This window comes from Balaenoptera musculus, chromosome 5, assembly GCF_009873245.2.
Source record: "Balaenoptera musculus isolate JJ_BM4_2016_0621 chromosome 5, mBalMus1.pri.v3, whole genome shotgun sequence".
NCBI classification, from domain to species: Eukaryota; Metazoa; Chordata; class Mammalia; order Artiodactyla; family Balaenopteridae; genus Balaenoptera; species Balaenoptera musculus.
Window position 1 is genome coordinate 120,597,673 of NC_045789.1, and position 22,759 is coordinate 120,620,431.

Below are 22,759 nucleotides of genomic sequence, written 5' to 3' on the forward strand. Positions count from 1 at the left end.
TCTGGATTTTTAAAGAATAATTGTAGTTGGTTTTCCTTTTTCTGATTATAAGTCATATCTACACTACTAAATTAGAAGATACAAGCAATGACATAGCTGAACTTAATTTTAAAAGATAGCATATTTAAGCCTTAATTTCCTTATATTTCTGTTGCTTTACCAAAAAACTCAAACACTGAAAGAACTAGGTTTACGCTCGGGCAGAATTTTAGCCACTGCTAATATTTCAGAAGGCTGCAAAAATGCCCATTTCCAGTAACCTAAGATTTTATTTATTCCAAAGAATCATTGTAGGAAAATGAAGAAGCACAGAAAGGTTCCTAACTTGATAAACCCTCTCCTCCCTACACCTGAGCTACATCATCTCCTTGTTGTTAATTTCAGTTTGTCCATTCAAAACCTAACTACTAGTGACTGAGTTATTCCCTGTCCCCTAAGTCTAAACAAATGATTCAATGTAATCACATTTATACAACATTGCAAACACCAGGCAAGGGAATATACATTTAGTTACTTGCTACAATGAAATTATATCAAGTTTACCAGCTGCTTCATTTTAGTATTTACAAGTACAGAAAAGAAGGAAAGGGTATTAGAAAATCTTTCTTATCTCAAAATTCTCTCCAAAGCTTCATCTTTTATGCCAAAACGATTAACAATATTATTGTTCCCTAATCAGGCAACTTTCTAAACTAAAAGATAAAACACCTAATCTGTAACATTTTTAAAACATATCTCAAAATTAGAAAACAAGCATGAAAATAAAGTACAAAAGGCTGTAAAATACACTGAAATTTTAAAAAACCACTACTACTGAGTTAACTATAGAAAAAGATTAAATGACACACTTGTCATTTTCTCCCTCCTTTTCCTATTGCCTCCTACGCAGTTTTGTCCTTCAAGAAACCCTCAGTGAAATAATTCAATTTGTTTTAATATAAAAATACCATAACCTGCTGTATAAAAAATTAAGTAAAATTAAATTTAAAAAAAAGAAATAGCTGTTAGAACAGTTAACTGTCATGTATAATGACTGTAATAAACTGATGTGATGATTTATATGTTCCAAAAATAAAATTAAATAAAATAAAAATAAATAAAAGTAAAAATACCATAAACTAATTACCAACACAAAATAATATTATACACATGACAGGAATATTCCTCACACTCATCCTTTCACCTTAAGAGCATGCTTCAGTTCATAGGCATCGTAAAGCCGAGAGGGTTTCATCAGAGCCACAATTAATTTTTCAAATTTTCCAGTCAGTTCTGATTTCAGGTCATCCAGAAGGTCCTAACTCACAGAAAATATAAATTGGTTAACCATGCAGAAATTTTAAGGAGATTCTTCTTAAATATGAATGATAGCCCTTTGCTCTAATGAATTCTTTACATTGCTATCTCCAAGTAGACGACACGTGAGCTAAACAACACCCTGTGGCTTTTAATAATGTACTTTTGACATCTGACCTTAAGCTAAAGCAAAGCCATGCATGTGTCAAGGTATTTGTTTTTAAGATGTTTTTCTTAATCTCAGAGTTTTCAAAAAATGAATACTTTTCATAAAAAATATTTATTTTAAAATATTTTAAAATAAGCCTAAAATATTTTTAAAATACTCTTCTGAGAAACATGTCTATCTCAAAAAAAAAATTTCCCCAAAATATCATAATGCATTTTTACAAAAGACAAAATTTGGCCTATCACACCTAAACAAAACAATGTTTTCTTTTCTTTCCATATCTAATAATATTCTAATACATACATAATAGATTATGTTCATTACTATGCCCCTGACTACTTCAGGACAGCTGCTATTATGGGGAACTTGCGTAATTATAAAGACAAAAGCAGTATTTCTCATCCATTTCAGTTTCAGCACACAGGCAACTAGAATTTGTGTTTAAAATACTTGCTTTTTTTTTTCTTTGCATTTGTTTCTCGAAATAATGAACAAAAATTTTCAGAATAACAAAACTACATTTAAGTTTTTCACGTCTGTACTAATTCATTTAGTAACAAATTTAATTTTTACTTTGAATTGTTAATCAAATAAGAACATTTAAATCAATGAATTAAAAACTCATTTATTAAAATACCACTCCAAAAGGAACCAAGACTGTGACTGTGTCAGAGCAAAACATATTGCAATACAGGTTTACACCTGGAAAATGATACAACAATCCTGGGTGGGAAACACAGAAGGAAAGAAGGGCAGTTATCCCCATGGGATCTTTCAGCACCTATACAGTGTCAAGTGAGGAAAAACAATCATATGAGGATAAGTTGAGTGAGCATTTTAACCAACAGCTGATAACTAAGAAACAAACTAGAAAAGAAAAAAGGAGGATTAGGAAAGTCAGAATCATAAGATTCATGATATTTACAAAAGAATATTAGTAGATTTCAAACTAGTCTCAAAAGAGAGAGCTGCTCTCACATTCTACCTTGGGATGAAGTACAGTCTTACCCTGCCAAACAGAGTTTTAAAAGCCGCAGCGATCTCCTGGCGCTGAGCATTACTGCGGGATGTCAGCAGAGTCAGGATGCTCTCCTCATCGGTGCCTGCAATTACGTTCCAACCATTACATCCGGGCTCCCACATGCCCACTCTCTCAACAACCTTTGTATCCAGCTCCCCAGTCACTTTAATTCCTTGCCTCATAAAATATACTTTATTAAATAATTTATTAAACTATAAAATTTACAATATCAATATGTTATTTTTCCAACAATACGTACTACCCCTACACATTGTGAAGGAGATGCAAACATTCTCCTGACTTTTTAAAAACTGAGTGCACCCGGCTTTTCTTGCAACAAATAGCTACTCAATTAACAGCTCTTCACAAGGCATGATGTGTTGGGTGTTCCAGGGGGTTGAGAAAGGAGAAAAGATATAGACCCTGGTTTCAAGTTACGAACAATTTAGGGTAAAAAATACAAAATTCTTTGTGTGAGGTAAGGCAGAATGCGACAAGGGCCTCAGGAGAGGTCCAGGCGTTAAATGGGGTTCAGAGGAGGTGCTCGTAGCTGAAAGGCAGAGGAAGACAGTTTGGGAAAAAGCTTCATGGAGAAGGTGACACCCACCCCAAACAGTCTTGAAGGATGAAAAGATTTTGACAGGCAGTGATGTAAGGAAGAAAGACAGGCTTTTAGAATCCAGGAAAAGCTCAACAGTAGGGAAATACAGAGCTTTCCTGAACAGCAGATCACCTGGCACGGCTGGATCAGAGCACACGCCAGGCAGTAATGTGCGCTGGGGCCGACGAGGTGGGCTGGAGAACCAGGGAGGGCCTTACAAGGCCAGAAAGCCTGCACCTCCTGCTACAACAGGAGATCTCACAAGATGTTCAGAATGGAGAGTGATGGGGTCAGAGCCAAGTCTGAGGAAGACGGATGCCTTCACACGGACACTGGTATAGAAGGAGCCTGAGGACAGGAAGATTAATTATAGGTGGAAGTCCTCATGATGAGAGGTTTTTAAACTGCAGAAAAGGAAAGCAGCGACAGAGAAGACAGCGGGATGTAAGAAACTTACAGAACTGGATATCTGATGGGACACTGAGAGCAAAAGCCTGCACAGCTGATCACCCTCAGGAATGTCTGTTTATCTACTCAGTCAGCTACCATACGGGTAAAGCTGAAAAGCTAAAAAAACAGAGAGGTTGAATTTAACTCCTGTTTGGTTCTAGAGACTAAATACTAGGGGTGGTCAGTCATTATTTTTGTCCCTTTAATGTTTCTCTCTCTATACGTTCAGCTCAAAGTATTCTAAAGTTAATCTTACTGTAAAACAATGACTTCTTGTTCAGAAAAACAAATGTCACATTTTTTTTAGAACAAAGAGAAGGCTGAATTTACCCAGGCCCTTCATGGCGTTCCGAAGAGTTTCTGCATCGGCCCGCTCATCAAACCCAGGGAAGTCAGTCACAGTGCCTCTGAGCGCCTGACACGGGAAAAACAGCAATATTATCCACAGCATGACTGATACGACAGACAACACAAACAGGAAGCCGCTTGCTCTGTTTCATGTTCAGACTTTACATAAATTTATCATTTGATAAGATATATCAATACAACCCCACGTGAAATGGGAAACAGACCATTACAATGTGGATTAGCAGTGCACCAATTCAGCGCACGAGCTCTCCTGGCCCACCTGCGATACCATTAGCAGGAAGGCTGGCTTCCAAGGCCCTCTTCCTTCAGGCATCGCCCCCGTGATCAAGCTCCACCAGCACCTCCTGGTTCACGGAGGGCACTTCCTTGCAGGCTTCATTCCCGTTAAGCCTCTCGCCACTTTGATCTGGGAGCATGCTGAGCCTGCATTACAACTTGAGGCCTTTCGTGGCGCATGTATACCACGGAATATTACTCAGCCATAAAAAGGAGCATCACTGAGCTACCTGTAGTGAGGTGGATGGACCTAGAGGCTGTCATACAGAGTGAAGTAAGTCAGAAAGAGGAAAACAAATACGGTATGCTAACACATATATATGGAATCTAAAAAAAAAAAAATGGTCATGAAGAACCTAGGGGCAAGACGGGAATAAAGACGCAGACCTACTAGAGAATGGACTTGAGGATACGGAGAGGGGGAAGGGTAAGCTGGGACAAAGTGAGAGAGTGGCATGGACATATATACACTACCAAACGTAAAATAGCTAGCTAGTGGGAAGCAGCCGCATAGCACAGGGAGATCAGCTCGGTGCTTTGTGACCACCTAGAGGGGTGGGATAGGGAGGGTGGGAGGGAGGGAGACGCAAGAGGGAGGAGATATGGGGACATATGTAGATGTATAACTGATTCACTTTGTTATAAAGCAGAAACTAACACACCATTGTAAAGCAATTATGCTCCAACAAAGATGTTAAAAACAAAAACAAAAAAAAAAACTTGAGGCCTTACCCTAGGCACTGAACTCTAAGCAATGCTCTTAATAAATCTAGTCCTGTTTCCTTATACTTACTTAGGAATTTTAAGATAACCTGGCAAAACCTGAAAAGATATTCAGTAACTCATGTGCCAGAAGAATACAAATTTCTGAATTTAGAACTTTTAAAGATATATTAGAAGATACTGTTTGTAAGAGTTCCTATTTTATGTTATCATACATAATACTTTTAATCATCCAAATATTTTAATACCTCCAAAAAATGTTTGTAATATCATTAGATCTTTAGAATCAGAAGGCTTTATTATTACTGAGCCATAAATTTTTATCTTATGATAAAGGGAGGCTCCCAGGATTTATTTTTACCAATAAATGTTCTTGAAGTACCTCACAACTCCTGTCAAGGTTCCAGCCAAAACTGAGAAATAAACAGCTATAAGGGTTGGGGACTGAGAAAACTTGTCTGGTTTACGATCACTTCTGTTTTATTATGAATGCATGGAAGCACGATCACCTACAAGGAAAAAAATTTCTCTTCCACCTTAACATCCAACTGCTGCATCTGCCTACAATATCTTAACACCAACCACATTAAAAAAAAAAAAAAAGACAACAAAGAGACACATCCATGGGGAAGAACTTCTATGGGACACGCACCAGAGGTCAGCTCAGAGACCTCTCTTCAGTGGCACTGAATCTCGCCTCCTGAAAAAGCAGCACTCAGGGATGCAGGAGACAGACTCTCTCCTTGACCAAACTTCAGGCAGGCTCCCCAGAGCCCTCTTTTTGACTAGGACTGGTCTCTAGCCTGCCAAGCCCAGCTGTAGCAAGAATCCTGCTAAAGTCAGTTTAGAGAGAATCCCGCAAACCTTCATATCTGTTCAAGTTACTCATCCTCCATCTTTGATGTATAAATCCATGGGCTGCCTTTAGCAAGAATCCCTCTACCCTTAATGTCTCCTCTTAGTAACTTCCCATCCACTGACTCCCTTCATCCTGCTCACTGGTTGTAAGTTCCCAGCTGCCTTTGCTATATCTGGACTTGAACCCAATCTCTTCTCTTCTATTGCAATAGGCATGACCTTTACTGCAATAGTTTTGAAAGTCTTCTTTACCATTTAACAAGTGTGAGAATAATTTTTTCTTTAACAATAGTCTCCTCTTGTTCAAGGAAAGAAGAAAGACTCTTCTTTCCTCTGAACAGAGTCAGCCTTGAGAGAACCTACAGGAAAACCTTAGTGTTGTAATTATGTGACCAAAAGCATACAATCCAAGAGAAGAGGTGTTTCCCAGTTTCATCTCCCGGCCCCAGAGTGTTGACTGGTAGCAGCTTTCATCCTCCCAAGCCATCCCCCCCGACCCCTCACAGCCAAACAAAAGATTGTGGCCAAGCAGGAAAAGGAGGGGCAGGGAAGCCTCACTTATCTCATGGGGAGGTCATGAAACTAAGCCAGAGCTCTTCATTCTACTAAGTGGGAAAATGCGATACTGTGATTTATAATAAGAAACATATATATTTGGTCTTTGTCCCCATTTCCCGCACAGACCTCCTAAAACCCTTGGAATTCCCGGATGATAAGAGTGATAAACTTCATAATGATAAGAGCTTGATATTCATAGCAAACCCCCTTCAATCACACCTGACTTTGTTGATGAGGTGACTTTTGGGAAGCATCTAAGGATGGGGGTTTGGGGGCTGGTTGCCCGGGGAACCAACCATGCGATTAGAGGGTTGGAACTTTCAGTCCCGTACCCGCAACCCCACCTCAGGGAAGAGAGAGGGGCTGGAGATGGGGTTCAATCACCAGTGGCCAATGATTTAGTCAGTCGTGCCTATGTAATGAAGCTTCCATAAAATCCAAGAGGACGCGGTTTGGAGACCTCCCAGGCTGGTGAGCACGTGGAGTTGTAGGGGCACTGGTTCACTCGGAGCGGGCACTGAAGCCCCAGGCCCCTTCCCACACACCTTGCCCTACGCATCTCTTCCACCTGGCTGATCCTGAGTTGTATCCTTTTATAATAAACCAGTCATCTAGTAAGTAAAATGTTCCTCTGAGATCTGTGAGCCAACGATGGGGTCATTGGAAACTCCAATCTACAGCCAGTCAGTCAGAATCACAGGTGACAATCTGGCCTTGCAACTGGCGTCTGAAATGGGGGTGCGGGTATGAAGAGGGGTGGTCTTGCAGAACTGAGCCCTTAAACCTGTGGGAGCTGATGCTATCTCCAGCAGACAATGGCAGAACTGAGCTGAATAGCAAGACACCCATCTGGTACAGGAGAACCGCTTGTTGGTGTGTGGAAACCACACCCCACATTAGAAGTGGGTTCAGAACCCTTTTAGAAATCCACCCAAAGCCAGGCTAGTCTCCATTTCCACCCTATCTAAAAAGCACAGATGCATAAGGGCCAATAAACTCCCTGCCATTTGTTCTATAGCTTGACCATATGAAAGTGAATGGTTGAATACTGGCAGCTTCAAATGGTTCAACATAATTAAAAGGAGCAAAAGGTTGGGAGAGAAACTGTTAAGATTTGAGGAGATGGCCCTTCAAAATTGGTATGGGTTAGGAAAGTTATTTCTCTCAAGTCAAACTGCAGTTCCTCTCTGTTCAGTAAGACCACTTCAAACTGATGAGGACGACACCATCAATATCATCATAAAAATGAACAAATACCATGGGTTCTCTCACTGTGAGAACTTGGATGACTTAGTTCACCTGTCTGCTTATCTAGTCACTCAACAGCCATTTTCTGAATGCCTTCCACTGCCTATTGTACTAATCACTAGGAAAAAGTCAAGATCTCTTAAGTCAAGAGAAAATGATAGGCATGTAAATAATCAAGCGCAGTAGAGTATAAACACACAGAGGTTTCATCAGGGTAATATGAGCACACAAAGGAGGGACTGAGACAGGAAGAGTGGAGAGAAAAGAAATCAGAAAAACTTCCCCAAAATGTCTTGAAAGTTGCCTGTAATTTTGCCAGGCTGGCTCAGGAAAGTAGAAAAGGGCAGGCAGGTATTTCAGTATGAATTAAAAACATGGAAGAAGGAAACAATGTGGTGCTTTGGACAAAGGGTTAAGTATTTCAACAGATTGGAACAAGCAGTAAAATAATTGGATAGAAAAACAAACAAGGGAAAGGTCACAGTGGGGAGCGAGGACAGCTGGAAGCCAGGCTGAGAAGAGCAGCCTTCACCCCATTGGCAAATGAAGCCCTTGGAGGGCATTTAAGCAAGCATGCAAGGAACAAGGTTGACTCTGCACAGTAATATTACTAGGGCAGCAGTGGGGACAAAAGGACAGAATTGTGCATGTGTGGAGACAGAAAGACTGTTTTGAAGACTACTAAACGTAAGAAGGTTAAAAAAGACCTGATCTAAGTCAGGAGCAGTGGAAATGGAAAGGAAAAGGCAGACAGGAACAGGGCCAAGGCAGAAGGAAACCATTTAGGATGATTCATTTTTTGGATAAGGAACAGGATGGCTGGTTTTGCATTTCTCCACATACTGAAAGAGAAGCAGGCTTGTCAGTTACTAGGGCACATAAGTGGTAACTAGAGCTGTGTGAGGAGGCTTCAGGAAAGGCAATATTAATGGAATGGAAAGAAGAGCTGGAGAAGGGAAGGTCACCTACAATCGGAATGGCAGCTAATATCAGCTCAGGGCGGCAATGAGCTCAGAGCTTCACGTGGACCATCTCAGCGAAACCCCATTTTACAGATAAAGAAACACACTGGCTTAGAAAGGTTTGGCGAATCACCCAGGTGACCAGCAAGCAAGCAAGTAGCAGAGCTGGCACTTGAACACAGGCCATGGGACTGTGGGCTCTTAACTATGATTCTACACAGCCTCCCAAAGGCAAAAAGAAAATCCAGAGAAGGTGATGGAATGGAAGACAAAGGAGAAAAATGTTCCAAGGAAAGGAAGAAAAGGCAGTGCCTAAACCATAGGGCAGTCAAGTAAGAGGGACGATGGAAAAGGGGCCACTGGATTTGGCAGCTAGGAGGTCTCTGGTGGCGGTAAAAGCCTGACTGGTGGACGCTAAAGAGTGAATTGAGAGGCAGCGCATCTCTGTGAACTCCCATTTTAAAAACAGGCTTTTTTTTTTATACTTAAAAAAATACACACACTTTAAGAATACTTTTTCCAGCTTACAGGCTCTGAAGAAGTTTCTAGTAGATAGAGAAACAGCGAAGAGGTTAAGAACAGGGGAGACAGGAGGAATTTGCCTTAAAAACAAGAGACATCTGACCCCTGAGCCTGAAGGAAACGAGGTGAACAATGGAAAGAAGAGACGTATCCTTGAGTCTCAGCTACTGTGAAGAAGACATAACTGCTGGTTGTATTTTTGAGAGCTTTCTAAAGATTGGGAAACACTCTTGCTACATTTCCATTTGATCAGTCATCGTGAAAGCTAGCAAAGCCACGGAGCGGTAGTAAGGGACCAGATGTGAATCACAGGACGTGACTCACACAGAGAGAACCCTTGTTTGGACATCCTGTCCAAGCTCCATCCCCACCCACACAAAACCATCTACTGGGCAAATGGGACTCTGCATGGCTCACAGAGGGCTTCCCCTGCTTCCCATCTTTGCCACCGGCCTCAAGTTCAACATGTACACCTTCCCCAGATGAATTCCAACCGTAAGCAGCTACTGTTCCCCTCACGCACCCTCAGTTCATCCCCATCTACCTCAATCCTCTGCCACCAGTGCCGCACCAAGGGAATTATTATATATGCTCAGACGGTACGTGGCCAAAACATATAATTCGGTCTGTTAACTCTCAGCTTCAAAATTATCCATTCTTTTAGCTCTATAATTTTGTTGGCTTTTTTCACTTGTTTGCTCTAAATGAAAAAGTTATTTACCTTCAAAGACTAGTTATGCCAAAATAAAACGAATAAAATTAAACCAAAACACAAGTGAAGAGTTGCTTTTGTAGACACAGAATTTAAATGCACAGGAAAATAATACAGAAATAACACTTCAAATTTAGAGATGAGAAAACATTCACCAGGTCTGGGACATTTTAAGAGGAGAATTAAACCCTCTTTAAATTTGTCATCCAGTTCAATGAAATCAACACCTAAACAGCTACCCAACATTCCACATAGTACTAACTAAGAGCCAGAAATCATTAAGCAAAACACTACAGCTGAGCAACTGTACAATGGTTTTTACCCACGGTTCTTCTGAGGCTCAGGTTTCGCAAAAAGCCTTTCCCCCCCTCCCCCAAGAAAGGGTGGGGTGGGGAGGCCAAGGGCAGAGTTCTGCCTTCCCTCTCTAGTCAGAGCAGCTCAGGTCTTATCTGACGGACACAGTACAGAACAGGCCCATTAATATTTCCTTTGATAATGGGTCCCACTGGTCAGCAAAGAAAAAAAAATTGAAAATCACTGTACTAAGAAAGAAATGAGATGAGCAAGAAAAGAGGAAAAAGCCAGGGCAACATGATTATGATTTGAGATGCAAAGTAAATTAAATATCAGAAAAAACTAGAACCTCCAAGAGGACTGAGGGGCACAAACACATACCATGAGGGGTCAGAAATAAGGTCTCAAGTCCTAATCTTCACTGTTGCTCAATCCCATCAAAAGAGGTGAAAATTATAGTTCAAAGCCTCAACTTCGAACTGGTCTATAACTTTTGCTAAGTTTCACATAACTTCCTTTCCCTTTCATGCTCCTTCTTATTTTTGCTTCTTTCCATTTTGTCTAATCATCCAACTACCTTTGACCTCTCAAAGTCAGGTGTAAGGAAACAAAGCATCACTATAAAATAGTTTACATTATGTGCACAGTGGTAGAAAAGTTTTTAGTAACTTAATAAAGGTTTTGTCAACATAATTTAGATTTTTGTTGTGTTTCTTTAATGCTCCTATGGCGACCTCCCTGCTAGTATAAGAATGCCTTCCCTTGGCAAATACTAATAAAGTGGAAAGTTTAACTGTCCATGAATAATGGTGATACCTTTCAGTCAGTAAAGTGGGCAAATGTATTAACCTCCGAAGAAGGGGCTATTTTACCTAGTTGTTGAATTGGCCATTTTGCACATAGCACGTGAAAAGCTATTTCACTAACCAATTCATTCACATCGATGCTTCAGAAAACAATCAAGTTTACAGATTTCTCATATTAGAGAAGAGTGTGCATGGATTCACAACTTTACTTCCTTTTGCATCTAAACAAGAGACAGAAATCTAACGAACTTGGCTGGTCCTAGAAAAAGGGAAGAAATAAGTTAGCTTCAAATCTTTAGTTGTAGGAAGAGATAAATAATACATAATCAAATGGATGACCTATAGAGATGAAAATAGATTTAAAGATCACATACACCCTGCTGTGTACTAGATAGCTCCACCTAAATGTTTTATAAAGAACTCAAATTCAACAAATCTACCAACTCTGCTTTTCTCCCACCTCCAACCTGCATTCCTTTCTCAGAGAAAAACACAATCAACCACTCCATCAAGGAAGCCGCTCACCTTTACCGTAACCTGGCCCTTCACCAACTCCCACTCACTCATGCATCCAATTTGCCCACTCTCTCCTACAGTCCCCTCCTATCTAAAGTCCCAGCTACTGCCTAGTTTAACCCCTTAAGATTCACTGGGATTACAGCAAGAGATGCCCAAGTAGTCTTCCAATGTCCCGCTTCCCTCTCCCCTCCTCAACTCCCACACCACCATCCCGCCTCTGCAGGCCCCAGAAGCACAATATCACATTGGCCCCGGGGCTATCTTTGTTAAATACAAATCTGACCATGGCATACCCCAACTAATGACTCTCTGGTAGCTCTCCATTACCTACAAAATGGCACATATTCTTTAGCTCCGGCTCCCGTCTGCCTTTCCGGCACCCCTTTCCAAGGCAGGGCTCCATCTCCCCAACTGACTGCAGCTTCACGCCAGCAAGACCAGACTGCCTGCAGCTGCTGGCCCTGCCCAGCCCCAAGCATGTAGTTTTGCTCCTGTTGCCTCTACATATCATGCCTTTCCTCCTTTGTCCCATATGACTAACGTCGGCTAAGTTACCTCAATTTCCTCTTCTGTGAAACTGAAATAGTAATATTTATTTCCAAAACTGTATTATGACCACTAAATAATGCATAAAAAGGACTTGGCAATGCACCTGTCGTATCAATAAATCTTAGCTCCATTTCCCTTTTTATTTCCCATGTCTAATAATACCTGACACGCAGTAGGAACTCAAAAGCTTCAAACATTCATGAATGTATGCATGAATGGCAAAGTAAAGAGAACAGTTAGGAACTGGAGTCCAAAGAAAATGACACCAACTGGAATATGTATTCCTTTCAATTAATCAATTGCTTACAGATGTAAATATTATACAAACCAATAAACTGAAAGATGGGTCCATAAAACACAAAGAAAAGGTCTTAGGAGCACTAATTTGGTAAACAAACAAACAAAATCAACTGATACATTTGTGAAGTTTTAGAATAGCATACAGGTTATATGAATAGAATTTATTTCAGAACTGGACCTCAGACTAACTTGCCACCTGTGTCCAAGGGGCACTAGCTCAAGATAAGAGAATTAAGGTTTACTGAACACCAATGAATTGCTCAGCAGCTTGCAAAGCAGCCAAGCAGCTTGTGATGTAGTTCTTTCTCAGCATCCAAAATGAAGACCATAGTCAAGGAATCAGGAATGGAGAAAGACTAACCCAAAGCAGCATAGGCCACGGGTAAACAGGTGACCTGATCTAAGAACCCCCAAGGGAATCACTACAGAGAGATGTGGCTGTAAAGTGAATGGCATGAAAAGAGGCACTCAACATCCAGTCAACTCCTCTGGAACGAACCTCACCTCAAATTTCCTTATTTACATTGGTCCTGCTAGCTCAGCACAGGGCCCTTGTGAATTATCATAGTGCGATGATTTCAAGCCAACCAAAAAAATTTCTATTCAAATTTTGTACAGCTTAAATATGTATCAGGCTGATAACTATGATGTTCATGAAGTTTCTGGTCAAAAATTATGTACCCTGCTTTTGCTTCATGACATTCCTGATGCTCTGAATATATTGACTCTTTGTAAACAACACTATAAATTAAACTGAGTTCAGACCGCCCAAAATGTAATTTTTTAAAGTTTCATTATCCTAAAGAAAATTAAAGACATAAAAGCCTTAAATTGAATTAAAATGTATTAAATGGATCATTTGTCTATGAAATATAGCCAACTCTTGATTTTTCCAAACCAAAGAACACAGAACTACACGATGTACTTTCAAATACTTAAACAAATTAGAATATCTATGAAATAATTTGGCTCTAGCTAAATACTGAGATTAAAAAAAAAAACAAAAACCTGTGTAAGCAAGTAAAGCCATAGGAGAGAAATAGGTCAGGAGCCTATTTAAGAAATCCAAATCCCAAATACTGTAAGTCAGATTAAAGAAATGACCCTAAAACCTAATGAAAAATTCACACTTACATAATCAGAAGTTGATTGCTGAGAGAAAAAAGATGAAGGGATTCAAAAATATTTACTATATATAGGTAACTCAGGCAATTTTAACAGCTCTTTGGCTATTCCTTAGTAAATATCTTCAACTAGCTTGTACCCAAATTTAACATAGTAGATTTTGTTACTGATCCAATAATCATAATAATTTATTACTCATTTAGCCTTTTATGCTAAAATAACATGGATGCTGCAGTTTCAAACCAGATAAATACAAAACCATTCAAATGAATAGTTTCAAACCTATAAAAAAGTAAATACTGTCCAGGAACTGTTTACATGCAGGTACATTTGTAATTTATATTCTCGTATGTCATGGAGAAGATACAGTTAACCAGTGTGCTCTCTTTGAGAAAAACTGGGAAGCCTCAGGTTAGACTATTTCTCTCCAAATAACAGTTAACTGGTTGAATCCCACATATTTCAATACTAATGGACGAGGATTAGGACCAGAAGGAGAAGGGCAGAGCTCAAGTAGTGGTACCCCACAAATGCCTCCAGCTCTGAATGTATTTACCTAACATGATAAGTCACTTTTTATGTTGTTCCCAATATTTGCCCAGTATTGCCAGGCAGGTTAAGAATCTGCCTGCCAATGCAAGGGACACGGGTTCGATCCCTGGTCCGGGAAGATCCCACATGCCGCAGAGCAACTAAGTCCGTGCGCCACAACTACTGAGCCTGTGCTCTAGAGCCCGTGAGCCACAACTACTGAGCCCACGTGCCACAACTACTGAAGCCCACACACCTAGAGCCCACGCACCGCAATGAAGAGTAGCCCCCGCTCACCGCGACTAGGGAAAGCGCGGTGCGCAGCAACGAAGACCCAACGCAGCCAAAAAATAAATATAAAAAATTAAAAATAAAAAAGCAGCATTGACATGAAGTACATTCATTATAACTTATAATTTACTTACAAATATATTAATATAAATATTCATAAGAGTGTAAAATATCCCTAATAATATTTGTTTACATAAAAAAAGAAACTCCAATGTATCTGTCAAAGATCAATCAATGCTTTCTTGTCAAATTCGTAATAAGACAGTCGTGCCCGTGATCTACATATGCAATAATTGATTCCTGGATATCTGCAGACTGTTATCTGCAGGGTGGTCCCAATGTTAAGTAAGAAGAGAAAACCACTGGTATGGAAGATGTAGCTCATAAACATGAAGAATCACTGCTGTGGGAGGCTACATTTTCACTTTTCATTAAATAAGAGACATTAATATTTAACAACATATTTTAAATTGCCAGAATGTGCACCTCTAAGACTCAGCCATGATGCCATTACTCTACAGATGGCCAGATAGTGGAAGCCCATACCGCACGTCAACAAAAGGTACTACCATGGAAACTGTTTGAAACCCAACACTGAAGTACTTCAGCTTTCCTACAATTACACTGGGATCCAAAGGAAATTTTAGACAGTAAAAGTGCAATTCCATAATGTGGGCATTCTGCACACCATCAAATGTGAGTATAAAGCCAAAAAAACTTCACCTTAATATTAAATACTTTAACAAAATGTTTTACTTCCATGGTTTCCAAGGATAACTAATAACAAAGCTAGTGTAAAATACTGTACCTTTCTTAATATTACTTGTAACCCTTATGATAACTAAAAACTGTGACTTGGATAGAAAACAGTCCTGGTTATATTGTAATAGAGGTCATGTACAAAATTCTATAATACAAGCCACCATTCTCCCAGGTTTTGTATATATAAGGGCTTTTACACTATTTTCATTCTTTGAAATTATCAATGTCCACATTTCGGAAAATGTGTTCATTTATGCTATCTTGGGTAGAGTCTACATAATTAAAGGAACTGACTGAAAAACTTCAGAAATCACTGGGTAAATTTACAAAAGAGACAAGAGAAACAGCCAAAAGAGCTAGGACACAGAGAATTATTCTTTAATGCTTGCGAAATCATCATTTACATCACCACACCAGCATATCAAGATAGGAAAAATAATGCTCAGCAAAGTTAATTCCATATAAAAGCATCCTTTTTATGGTGAAGAATCTAAACCAAAGTTTCCACTTGAAGTAATATGAGACTTGGTTTATTGCAATACTTCTTAAGTGCAAAAGAGGAAGTAAGAATGGAAGTACTGTATAAATTTAATAAAATTACCAAGTCCTCTTAATCCTCCCATCTTCTCTTGGAAAGGATCATGAAACCTTATTCAATTTTGATAAGTCAATCTGATTTTTTTTAAAAAGTGAAGTATACATGAAAGAGGGCATTGTTTGAGCAGTGGAAACACTTGTTTAAAAAAAGTTTCCGGACTCTGACAAGCCAGTTAGATCGATGAGATCTTGTAAAATTAGTTTCGGGGTGGAGCTGTCGTAAGCACCGATATTTTATTCACAAAAGATTGTACAACACAGTCAATTTTTAAAGAGTGCTATATAGATTAAACGATTTTCTCTTCCCCACATTTTTGATAAATGTTAAGAACAGCAAAGAAAGCCGTTATTAGGTAATCAAATTCTGAAACAGTCCCAAGGCAGATTCAATTCAGAACTCGTTCCGCGAGTTCGTTACTTAGGAAAAGCAGCTCTTCGGTTTAAACTTTTCGCTTGGGGGGGAAAAAAAAAAAAATCAGTGCCAACGACGAACAGTTCCTTTTAGTTAAATTGGGTTGAGCGACTGGAAAAAGCTCCACTACAACTCTACTGGAAAAAGCCAACGCCCACCCATAGTATTCAAATACAGGAAACTTGGCGGAATAAATAAATAAAGCCAAGAAAAGAAAAAAAGAAATGCGTTCGCGTCACATGACCACAAGGAGCTGTACTTGCTCTGGTTCTAATTTCAGCCACTCTCTGGAATTTTAGGAAGGCTCCCTTTTACACATTCACTCACGAAGAGGGAGCGCCCCCCAAATCCGGCCACGTCACCGGCGGCTGCGCCAGCTGCGCTGCAGCGCCGGGTGGGAGCAGGTTCGGGTGGGCGCTCCCTAGGAAGGGGAGCAAAGGGGAAACAGAAAGGTGTAAGAAATTCCCGAAGGCAGATTCAGTTTACTCCTAAACTCTTCTGGCTTTCCAACAAATTCTAGAACTCCTGAACAGTTTAGAAAGTTGGTAAATCCGAGTGCTGCGCGGGGGCGCACGGCCTTACCTGTGCCATGGCGACTGCCCAGGTCAGGAGAAGGTGACTGATGCAGGACTGCAAGAGAAGAGAGAGACGGCGGGTTCAGCGAGCCGGACTTCTCCGCCGCGGGGCCCAGACAGCCCCCCGGGCGCCGCCGCAGACCCGCCGCCGCCGCAGACCCGCCCTCTCCGCAGCTCCCGGGACAGCCCTCCGCCGAGCGTCCGCGCCACCCCGGCGCCCCCGCTGCCCTCGGCGGGCTAGGCGAGCGCTCACTCACCCAGACCCGTACCTCCGGGAGAGCGGCGGCGCAGAGAGCAGGCAGAGACGCGGACGGAGAACGCTCCAGGCAGCTGCTTTTTGCGGGTTCCAGGCAACGGAAACGGCATCGGCCCCGCCCCGCCCCCGCCGGCCCATCCCTGCGCGACTCCGACACGCCCCTGCCCGGGCTTCAGTGCGCCTGCGTGGAGCCCGGCCCGTCTGAGTCCTCGCAGCTTGGGCTGGGTGCGGCTCGCCGAGGGCCCCGGGGACAGCCTGGCCTTCGCGCAGCGGGAGGGCGTGGGGAGCTGTCCAGGACTGCGTGTTTGGGATCGCTGGGGCCTCCCTCCCCTCCGTGGCCGCAGGAACGCGGACCTCACCCGGTGCTCGGCCTTAACGGTGCAGGGGCGTGAAGACCAGACAGTCTCTGCGGGCAAGGACAGCGCGTCTTTGACCATGGTCTAGAATTCCCAAGTTTATTTTTAAGTTTGTTTAAAAAAAATAAAAAGTGTCAATCGTTGCTTCCTAGATGGCCTTCTCTTAAATGTATATATAGCTCGTTGGTGACTTCCTTGGGAAATTTAAAAACCTCCGCCTGGGGTCGGTTCCTATTTTCAGAACCAGCCTAGAACTTTCAAATAACTTAAATTTGAGCCATTCCCTATTATTAGTTAAACGTAAAATACATGAGTATGAGAGAGAGAAAGACGGAGACACAGGCACTACAGGAGATTGTACTAGGCTGGTGCAGAGAACGCAAAGACAGAAAGACAGTGCCCTTCTCAGATTTACTAGCGTGGCGAGAGGGGAGGCACCGGGCGGGCGCCGGGAGGCGGGAGGACAGAAGCCGGCAGCCCTAGACGCAGTAAGATATTCTAGGATGAGAAGCGCAAAGTGCTGTGGAGATTCAAGGTAAGACATAAGAATCTAGTCTGCTAGAATAAAGAATAAAGAAGAGCTTTTGTCATAAATAAAATGTAGAACGAATGTGTTCTTTGTATAGATAGAACTTCTCATTTGCTTTCACGTATGAGCCACATGCTTAATCAGGCCTTGACAAAGTCACAGCAGAGTGATTGTTTGCTGGAGAGAGAGGCAAAATTGCAAAGCATGTGGAGCTCGCCACACACACACACACACACACACACACACACACTCCCCTTTCAGCTTGCCTTTCCTCTTCCCTGGAAGCCTCTTCCCAAGCAGCTGGCATCTCTACGTGGCCTCAGGCTCCCTACTTTGAGCACTTCTCCCAGAGCACTGTTGACAGGCAAAGGAGTCTGAAGGCAGCCCTTTCCTCTGCATCTTTTTCTCCTCACTTATGCTTATCATTTTCTCTCTGACCTTCACCAAGAGTAGCTCCTTCACTGTGGCCTGGAGCATTCTTTTCCCCTCACACATCCACTTACTTGAAGTCCTTTTCTTCATCGTCTCTCTGTTTCTACTCTCAGAGTAATGGAATGACACCAGAACTCAGCAATCCTATGTTTAACGATGTTGTTGATTTTATAGGAAAATGATGCCCATCACAGGTTAACGACTTGCTGTGTCCTGCAGCTAAATAGTGATAGAGGGCTTCCCTGGTGGCGGAGTGGTTGGGAGTCTGCCTGCCAACGCAGGGGACACGGGTTCGAGCCCTGGTCCAGGAGGATCCCCCATGCTGCAGAGCAACTAGGTCCGCGAGCCACAGCTACTGAGCCCGCATGCCACAACTACTGAAGCCCGCTCGCCTAGAGCTGGTGCTCCGCAACGGAAGAGGCCACCACAATGAGAAGCCCGCGCACCGCAACGAAGAGTAGCCCCCGCTCGCCGCAGCTGGAGAGGGCCCGTGCGCAGCAACAAAGACCCAACGCAGCCAAAAATAATAAATTAAAAAAAATTTTTTTTTAATAAAAAATAAATAAATAGTGATAGAATCAATGAATTATTAGACTCAGTGTTTTGATATACATACCCCAGTTGGTATTTCTTTCACTTCCAGTTACATGGACTTATTCAGTTCCTACTGTGGACCGGGTGCAGTTCTAGGCACTGGGGATAGGGTGATGCAGTAAGTGAAACAAAGTCCCTGCCCTCATAAGTCATACATTCTGGTGGAGGGGACAGATAATAAAAAATACCTATTATGTCCAGTATGAAGTTTTCTATAAAAAAATAAAGTGGAGCTGGGGAATCAGGCTGAGGGGAGCACTGTTTTGCAAAGGTGGTCTGAAGCTGTGGAGAAGGCCTGCACAAGAGTCTACTCCCATTAATATTACAGATAGAGCATGAATACAAATACTACAATGGGAGACAAACTGGAGATCATAAACGAGATGCATAAAATGGAATCAAAATGCAACTGGTTTCAGAAGAGAGACAGCTAATATTTTGTCAAGGGATTTAAAAAATTGATGAATGTGTCATTTGAATTAGGCTTCGAGGGAGGATATTTTGTCAGGAAATGAAGAGGCAGAAAGGGTGATCTGGTTAAGTGAACAGCAAAACCAAAAGAAGGAAAGTGCCTTTGTGTGTGTGTGAATTGAATTTCTAAAATGGCTGGAGTGCAAAGTGCGTAAAAACTACCACCTAAAGACTCTGCTTTGAATGGTATATTTAATTGATGGATTTTGAATGAGTGGTGTTTTTTAACTACTGGGTGTTATAAATGATGGGCACTCAGAAAATCTCCTTTATTATGTCTTAAAAACAGTATCTGTCATCTATCCCAAAAGTCCCTGCTCAGTGTCCAAAAGGCATCCTCAGGCTCTCCACCAGATTCTTCAGTTAACTCTTTCATCCTCCTAATTTAAACTTTCTCTTTCTTGAGTTTAAAATTAAAGTCTTCTTAGTGCGTTGTCTTTATGTTGCGTTAATTTTAAGTATTTTGTGATAATTTTGGTTTGTTTGCTGTACAGTTCTTGTGTACAAATAATGGATTTCAGCTATTTTCTGATGAGATAATCAGGTATCAGTTTACAGCCTAAAATTTTCTTTTCATTGGGGAAATGTACCAAATCTCAGATAACTAATTTACAAACCCATTTTTGTTTTTGTTTTTCTTTTTTTTTTCTTGGCCAAGCTGTGCAGCTTGTGGAATCTTAGTTCCCCGACCAGGGATAGAACCCACGTCCCCTGCAATGCAAGTGTGGAGTCCTAACCCCTGAACCACCAGGGAAGTCCCCAAACACATTTTTGAACCTCAATTTATTTGTAAACCGGAGATTTTCCTGATTTCCCTCTTTACCTCAATTATTTGGATCATTTAGGAACTAGCCAATTTATTCTAAACAGGTCTAGTTTCCTTGTGTTGTAATTTCTACATGTCTCAAATCTAATATTTTCATCATATATTCATTGACCTTCCCTTAATTATACTGATGCATAAAGAGAAAAACAAAATGAGTATTAGGCTTTGTATAAGTAAGACAATATTCCCTAATTCTAGAAGTGTTAGTCTTGTTTTTTAGAATATAAAATTCTCAGTCTTCTTTTTAAATTAATATCATTTAATAAATATAGTTGTTACAAATTATGATTACTTAAAGAAGAAGAAAAGAAGACAAGATAGTGAATTGCCAGAAATTAAGGATTAAATGAGCTAATTTGTAAAACTGCCTAGCAATTATAAGAGGATTGGTTTCATTCCTCCACAGTTCTTCCTCCTTTGCAAAACCCTCACTACCATTCTCAGCTCCTAACCTGATGATTCAGCCCCTACTCTCACATTTAAAACAAATTAATCTCTGATGGTCCCACTGCCCCGTGCGACAGGACCTGTCCTATCACCAGCCAATCCCTCAGGCCCGGCAGGCCCCAACTCTCCAGGGCCAAGCTGATGCTTCCTGGTTCTCTCCTATCCTTCCTCTACTAGAGTCTCCCATCAGTGGCCCCTATCAAGTACAGCTAAATGAGACTCCCACCCTCTATACTCCTCTCCATATGCAGGCCCCCACGGTCCCCATCTGATGTGGCCAAAGACTCCAGAAGCACCGTTTGGAATTTAATTCAAGCCGTCTATGTGGCCTCATCTCGTCCATCCCTGAACCTCCCAGGGTGAGAAGGTGAGGCCTCATTCTTCTGCAGATCCTGCCCTGTCCATTTGCACCATCACTTCTACCTCCCAGAAGTAATACTGGAGCGTAGCCAGCATTCTAGTGCCCCCCCCCCCAAACCTTGCCCTTTAGACTTAAAGTGGTTGTAATGTCCTTTGGAGAAATAGGTCCAGATTTACTTTCAGAAACTCATCCTGAGCCAACAGTGTGAAATTAGGAGGAGACTTTAATCTCCCCTCACTGAGGTCCACATGCTCACCAGAAATTAAAAGCAGAGACTCCTCAGGAGATTTTTATCTTTAGAAGTCCTGCCACTGTTTTTATTCAAAACAATATTTGTGTTTATCCAGTAAAACGTAAGTCAGCTTCCCTAGCAGGAGACTGGAATATAGATCTTGGGTAAATAATTAGGTTAAAAAAAGGTTCTGATAGGAATCTTTCAGGCAGGATTTTTAAGCTTGATTAAGATCTTCAGAGCAATTAGTAAAAAGAAACCCAAAACTACTCAGCCTGTTTATAAAAGGACAAGCATCCTGTCTCTCTTGTTCATTGCTGAGTCCCCAACACCTAGCACAGTGCTCTTAGTAACACTCAGTACCTGCTCGTAGCAGCGCAGTGAATGTTTTGAATGGATGCGTGAATGGCTGAATGAATCCATTGTGGTGTGGGTTATTAACTGCAAACCGTTGATATTCAAAATGACTAGGAAGATATGAAAAAAAGTTAAAAGGAAACCTTGTAAGAGAGAATTTTGCCAGTGGAAGAGATGTAGTCCCAGACAGGGATTCTGAATTCTGGGGAGGACTCATCCCTGGGTGGGTAAAGTTTTGCTTTATGATCTTAGTAGTGTGTGACCTTGGACAATGATTTGATTTTTCCTAATTTGGGGTGGTGGCTAGGATTAGATGAGCTCACTTGTTTAATGACTAAAAATAACAGGAAGACTGGTTTCAATTTCCCATCCCTCTTTCTCCTTCCAAAAACTCTCACCACGAAACCCCACCCTCATCTCTTCCATGCTGATCATTCAGTCCCCACCCATCCCACTTAAAAACCCAGATTAAGTCCCTCTGCATCCACTGCCCCACTGCAGCAGGCTTTACCCACCAACAGCCAGCTTCTCAGCACTGGTGCCCTACCCCCAGCCCACTCCCATTTCTGGGGCCAGTTGATGGTCCTCTCAGCATTGGTTTCTTTATCTGAAGTTTATCTTCATTCATTCAACAGCTTTATCGTGTGTCATACCCTGTCATAGGCACTAAGGATACAGTGATTTAAAAAAAAAAAAAATAGAATCTCTCTAATTACAGTGCTCGGTCTAGCAGATTAAATGAGATGACACAGCAGAATTCTGTTAACCTTAGGGTAGGAGGTTAGAGTAGGAAGTAGTCTTAAACAAGGAAAGCCTTTGCCGGTGGGTGTGTACGTGCGGCGGTGGAGGGGTGGGAGAAGGAGGGCAGGAGGGTGGTGTCCTTCCCAGAAGTCAGCCTAACAGGGATATCAAGGCATGTGATGGATGGAAGTAGTGTTATTTTTTTCCCCTTTATGCAACCTTATTATTTGGATGAGAGGGAATGAGGGTTCACTCTCTCACACGCTGAACACTGCCATTCTCTACACGGTTCCTCCTCTAAAATCTTACTTATTCCCACCCCCGGCAGCTCCCTCCTTTCCTCCATGTTCTCCTGGCATTCCAGCCACATCTGCTAGTACTCTCAGACTTCACCCACCCCTAGGCTCCCTTCCCACCCAGACCACCATCCATCCTTTCTCCTGCTTCGTTTCTTCTCTATCCTACCTAGGGCCTATAGAGTAAGTCATTTCCCCACCGTCTTGCCACTTTCCTCCAGTCTACTCTCTTCACACGTCCAGCTGACCGCTACCCCGCCATCATCTGCCCCTATATGCAAGCTGCTGAGCACAGTTGGACACGACAGAATCATACCATAGATTGGCCATGAAAC

The 22,759-nt window shown here is 41.7% G+C and overlaps 1 protein-coding gene across 2 annotated transcripts in view; it reads right to left on the reverse strand.

The window, feature by feature from the left end:
* The window catches only part of ANXA5 (annexin A5), a 30,989-nt gene extending 14,051 nt beyond the window's left edge, over positions 1–16,938 (reverse strand). The window contains exons 1-5 of one of the 2 annotated variants that reach the window (XM_036852753.1): positions 16,796–16,938; positions 16,534–16,581; positions 3,868–3,952; positions 2,474–2,568; positions 1,184–1,297 (exon numbers count right to left, since the gene is read on the reverse strand). In XM_036852753.1, coding sequence (XP_036708648.1) covers positions 1,184–1,297; positions 2,474–2,568; positions 3,868–3,952; positions 16,534–16,542 — 303 coding nt within the window. In that variant the 5' untranslated portion in view covers positions 16,543–16,581; positions 16,796–16,938. Of the gene's footprint in view, positions 1–1,183; positions 1,298–2,473; positions 2,569–3,867; positions 3,953–16,533; positions 16,582–16,783 lie in introns of both variants that reach the window. The other variant, XM_036852752.1, reaches the window with a different exon arrangement.
* Between the last annotated feature and the right edge of the window lie 5,821 nt (positions 16,939–22,759).